The sequence below is a fragment of the Euprymna scolopes genome, chromosome 25 (assembly GCF_053919585.1).
Source record: "Euprymna scolopes isolate OS-2025 chromosome 25, ASM5391958v1, whole genome shotgun sequence".
NCBI classification, from domain to species: Eukaryota; Metazoa; Mollusca; class Cephalopoda; order Sepiida; family Sepiolidae; genus Euprymna; species Euprymna scolopes.
This window is the reverse complement of record NC_136506.1, coordinates 85,227,264-85,232,514: the sequence shown is the minus strand read 5'-3', so window position 1 is coordinate 85,232,514 and position 5,251 is coordinate 85,227,264. Positions and strand designations below refer to the sequence as shown.

The 5,251-nt window shown below is 34.5% G+C and overlaps 1 protein-coding gene across 1 annotated transcript in view; it reads right to left on the bottom strand.

Moving 5' to 3' along the window:
- Positions 1 to 466: 466 nt before the first annotated feature.
- Positions 467 to 5,251, bottom strand: part of LOC145247473 (A disintegrin and metalloproteinase with thrombospondin motifs 1-like) — a 126,002-nt gene continuing 121,217 nt past the window's right edge. Inside the window, exon 27 of the mRNA XM_080109271.1 lies at positions 467 to 743. Coding sequence (XP_079965397.1) covers positions 658 to 743 — 86 coding nt within the window. The 3' untranslated portion in view covers positions 467 to 657. The remainder of the gene's footprint in view (positions 744 to 5,251) is intronic.

Here is a 5,251-nt window from a genome sequence, read left to right as displayed (position 1 = left end):
GAAGAAGATCGGAGGTTACATCGGCCAAAACGTTGTGAAAATAACACTCAAGATGAGAACAATAGCCCAAAGAATCAAAATGATAATGAACTATCAATCCTCATCTCAAAATTTTAGAAACATAACTGATCATATTTATCTATAGTTTAGCCTGACGATTCCCTACAGGGATGAAATGCGTAAGATTTTGTGTAGCTTAAATACAACATATTTTCATAAATTGTGATATATATATATATTGTACAAAGTAAATATGAATTGTATTTTTTAATTATTCTGAAACCTTGACAATTCAAAAATATTTTGTTTGTGAAGAGTGACTTCAAGTATAGTGTCATGCTAAATTCGTTCCTTTCAGCTGCTAGCATAATTAAATTGCTAAACCTACACGTGTAGTATAAAAATTATTGTCCGTTTATAAGATATTGATAGAAAAATTAATAAAAAAAAGTTTTTTCAAGGCATATTTTTTTTGGATACAATGGAAGCGCTTTGCATTAAAATATTTTAGTCATATGCGTTTGTGAGGATAAAACATGAAATGTAATAGCAAAGTCTCGGAAATGTTTCGCTGTTGTTACGTCGTTAGCAGCAAGTAGATATTAAGTATTAAATGGATTTTTTTTTTTTGCGGCAGAGACAGGTGTCTGTTCGAGATTAATGTAAGAAATGTCCGATTGAATATAGCAGGAAACTGATACATATCATCATGGACTGGCCACAAGTATTTGGACATCCACTTACTGAAAAAAAAAAATATAAAAGTAAATGGTAATTTTCTTGAAGCATTGCTGGTAAAAGAATATATGGAAGTTTTTAAAACCAAAAGCAATACGGAAAGGACTGGAATCACAAGAGTAAAGAAAAGTTTGTTTTTCTTTTCTTTACTCTTGAGATTGCGGTCCTTTCCGCATTGCCTTTGGCTTTCAAAATTTATATATATATTAGTCCTCGCACGAAAGTGCAGGACACAAAATGTTTTAAATAATAATAGAATAACAATAACAAAGTCTTTCGCTAGCGATGACTACTATTGAGCGTAACCAGTTATACACTCCTTTTGAAATTTTCATCTCTATTTTTCTCGTTATCTACTGAATATTTTTAATGAAACCTATATGAAATATGTTCCTTATTAAATTGTTAAGATTTTCTATTCTGAAAGAAGTTTAAAAATATTTAATCTAAAAAAGTTATTTTAAAGTTTTTGTTAAAAAAATTCAGATTTTCTCATTATTCAGACATGTATGACAAAGAGGGATTTGCAAAAAAGAGTGTGGTGTGAGGAGAATTACGTACTGAAACAGAGAGAATATTCAGACCTGTAATAATACAAAAAGGGGGTTGCAAAAATGAGTTGTGGCGTAAAAGTACACTTTGAAGATAAATAAATTTCAAATTGAATCTTGTACCTTTATTTTTAAAGCCTATAGTAAAACATTTTGTTTAACAATTTTTATGCCTTGGATGAAATGCTTTTCTAACTTATATATATATATATATATATATATATATAAATACCAATCAGGCAGTAGATAAGGAAAGTTTACTAGACAAAAGCAAATGTTGGTTGGTTAGTTGTTTTGTAATGTTATGACCCTTTAGGCTGTGATCATAGCATAGTATCTGTTAACTGTGGCAAGCGGAGTCAATGGTCAAAACATTATTGTTATTGTATTCTTATTAATTGATTTGAGCAACAGATGGTCGCTGGATCAGTTATTATGATTAAAAAAATAAACAATTAAATTGCGGAAGAAATGATTGACGTGTAAATCGCAAAAGGAATGCGAAAATAGAAAATATATGTAAACATTATTATAGGTTTTGAATAAACAAATAACTAGCTGTGGGCATTAGGTTGGTCTGAGACACGTAATTAGGTGACGTAAGAGAACACGTGATGTAGTTAGTTTTGGAGAAATTCAGAGAGTTGAGGATTGACCACCAAAGCGGACAGACGTCTAGACAGGGGTGGACAGACAGCTGGGAGCGAGCTGTAAGAATAGAAAATGTAGACAAACTGTAGATCGTGTGAAAACCATTTGAGACAACTGTAATAAATTTATATTATAAAAATATAAAGAGTTGTTTTAATGGTTTCAACAATAAGAACAGATGTCTCAATTGGATGAAGCATATATTATTCTTCTTACATATGAACTGTAAAAATATCCCATGTGATAAGTCTCATACAACATGATTTACACGTCAATATCATGTCCTCCTAGCTAAACAACATACATAGGATTTATATGTTTATCATCCGTTTGTTAAAAGAACAATATCTTACATCCACTAGATAACACATGACACATTTTAATATATCATCTCCTCCAATATAAACTAATATACAACAGTTTTGTTTTACAACATATCAACCCTTTTTAGGTTATTTGATGCCAAATCCAGTTATTTTGAAAACAGTTTTTATGCTTCATATTCTTTATGTTTTTAAATATTTATTTGTAGAGTTTGGTTTGTTTGTTTTATGGCATATCAATCTTTTTTGGGGTTATTTAAAGCTAAATCCCTCTCCGTTTATCTCGGCATTGTTTCCAGTCGTCCTAGACTTCTCCTTGTCACTGGACTCAAGCAGTGCCGATTCAGGAGAGATGTGGTTGGGGATTATGCAAGCCTTGCTACGCAATTACTCATGCAGCTGCCCCTACAGGGGGTATCCATTGTCTTTCGAGACTGAATGGAGGCATTGGTTGATATAAGAGAAAATTGAAATTCTGGGAATCTTGTTTAATTGGTGTCAGATCAAATTTAATGCAAATTTGTTCTTTTTGAAATTTTAAATGAGAATCTGTGTCCATATTATTATGTCCCCTTAGATTCTCTTTTCAATTTAGTTGGTTTCTACTGACTTTTTTATTGTCAGTTCTAATAAATTACAATGTTAGCTTCCAAATTATGCAGTCGAAATTACCTGTATATTACTGAATTATTTAAAAAAAAAAAAACTTTAATCGTGTTAGTAGGTGAAAAATTGCAGTATCAGATGAGTGACCATTTGGAACTTCCAGTTGCTGTATGTAGTCTCCGTTTATCTCGGCATTGTTTTCCATCATCCTGGACTTCTCCTTGCCACTGGACTCAAGCAGTGCCGATTAAAGAGAGATGTGGTTGGAGATTGCGCAACCCTTGCCTCACAATTACATGTGCAGCTGCCCCACAGGGGGTATCCTTTGTCTTTTGAGACTAAACGGAGGCATCGACTGGAATGCTAAATCCAGTTATTTTGGAAATAGTATTCATGTCGCATCCAGTTATTTTGTAGAAGGTTTTTTATTCTTCAAGCTTTTTGTATCTTCAATTGCTAGTTTGTAGTGTTTGGTTTGGTTGTTTTTATAGTGGATTTTATCGTTTTTATTCCCTGCTCTGCAGAACATGAATGAGTTTTGCAATAGGAGAGGGAAAAGAGTTACAGTATTAATGTTTGGTACATTTTAAGTTAAGAAACCAGTCAGGAAGTGGGTGGGGGGTAATAGAATGAAAAAGGAGAAATAGGAAGGAAAAGGGGGAAAGGTGGGCTGTGGTTTTGGTTTTGCAGAACATGATTGAGTTTTGCAAAAGGAAGTAGAAAAACAAAAAGCATCAATGTTAGGTGCATTTCGTCTCAGGAAACCAATATCTTCAGACAGCCTCATCTGGCAAATCCAAATGTAAACTCAATCCAATACAAAGCGGGTGCAATAATTATCCAAAACGAAGCAAAACGATTTATTTTTATTACAAAAAATATAAAGAAGGAAGATTAAGACGATATAGATATAAATCTGAACAATGCATGCAAGACAGGACATTTGAAAACAATGAAAGCCAATTCTACCAAAAATGTGAACGGAGGAAAAACAGAAACGAAACTCCCAAACCCGACAGAAACAAAACTCTCCTGGGATAAGATAAGGAAGAACGACAGGTTCACAACAGAAAGACAAAAGAAGAGTTACAACAAATCGAAGAAGGGACAGTGAATGAAATCAGCAAAGAAACCCTGAAAGAAAATGATAGGAAAAATGGCGAACTGGAGAGCACCAGGACACAACGGGATACATGCATGTTGGTTCAAAAAAACTCACAGCACTACACAAAAGACTAGCTCAAAACATGAAAAGATGTATACAGGAAACAAACGTGCCAGATTGGATGACAAAAGGCAGAACTACATTGACACAGAAGGACATAGAAAAAGGAACTGCTCCCAGCAACTATAGGCCCATCACGTGCTTACCACTATTTGGAAAATACTGACAGCACAACTGAGGAAACAAATCTACTACTCGCAGAATAATCGAGGACTTCTCCTCACGGAACAGAAAGGATGACAGAAAGGAAAAAAAGGAACACATGATTTGCTATATATGTTGACCAAAAGATCCCAAAGGAGGTAAAAAGAAGAAGAAAGAACTTAGCCATGGCATGGATCGACTACAAAAAGGCGTATGACAGGATCCCTCAAGCATGGATAATAGAATGCTTAAAAATGTATAAAATACCAAGCAGGATCATCAACGTAATAGAAAATGCAATGAAAACATGGAGCTGACAGCTGATGGACAACACATAACAAAAATTAACATACAATGAAGCATCTTTCAAGGAGATTCACTATCATCATTACTGTTCATCATAGACATGATGCCCCTGAATAATATACTGAGAAAGTGCCAAGCCAGACACAAGTTCTCTAACACAGAGAAAAAATGAACCACTTGATGTACATGGACGATCTGAAACTCTTCGCAAGGACTAAAAATGAACTGGAGACATTAATAAATACCACCAGGATCTTCAGCCAGGATATCCAAATGGAGTTAGGTATGGAAAAGTGCGCACTACCAATTATAAGAAAGGGAAAATTGGAGACGACAAAAGGCATGGAACTACCCAATCAAACAGAGATGAGGGCCCTAGGGGAACAAGACGCCTGCAAATACCTGGGAGTACTGGAAGCAGACACCACCAAAGCAACAGAAATGAAAGAGCGAATTGGAAAGGAATACCCCAGGAGAACAAAAAAACTTCTCGAAACCAAATTATGTAGCAAAAACCTAATAAAAGGCATAAATACATGGGCAGTATCACTAGTAAGATACATAGGGGGGACTAAAGAACTGAGAACTCGATCAGAAGACTAGGAAACTCATGACCATGCACAAGGTACTACATCCGAAGGATGATGTTGACCAACTCTACGTAAAAAGGAAAGACAGCAGGAGGAAACTGGTTAATATAGAAGACT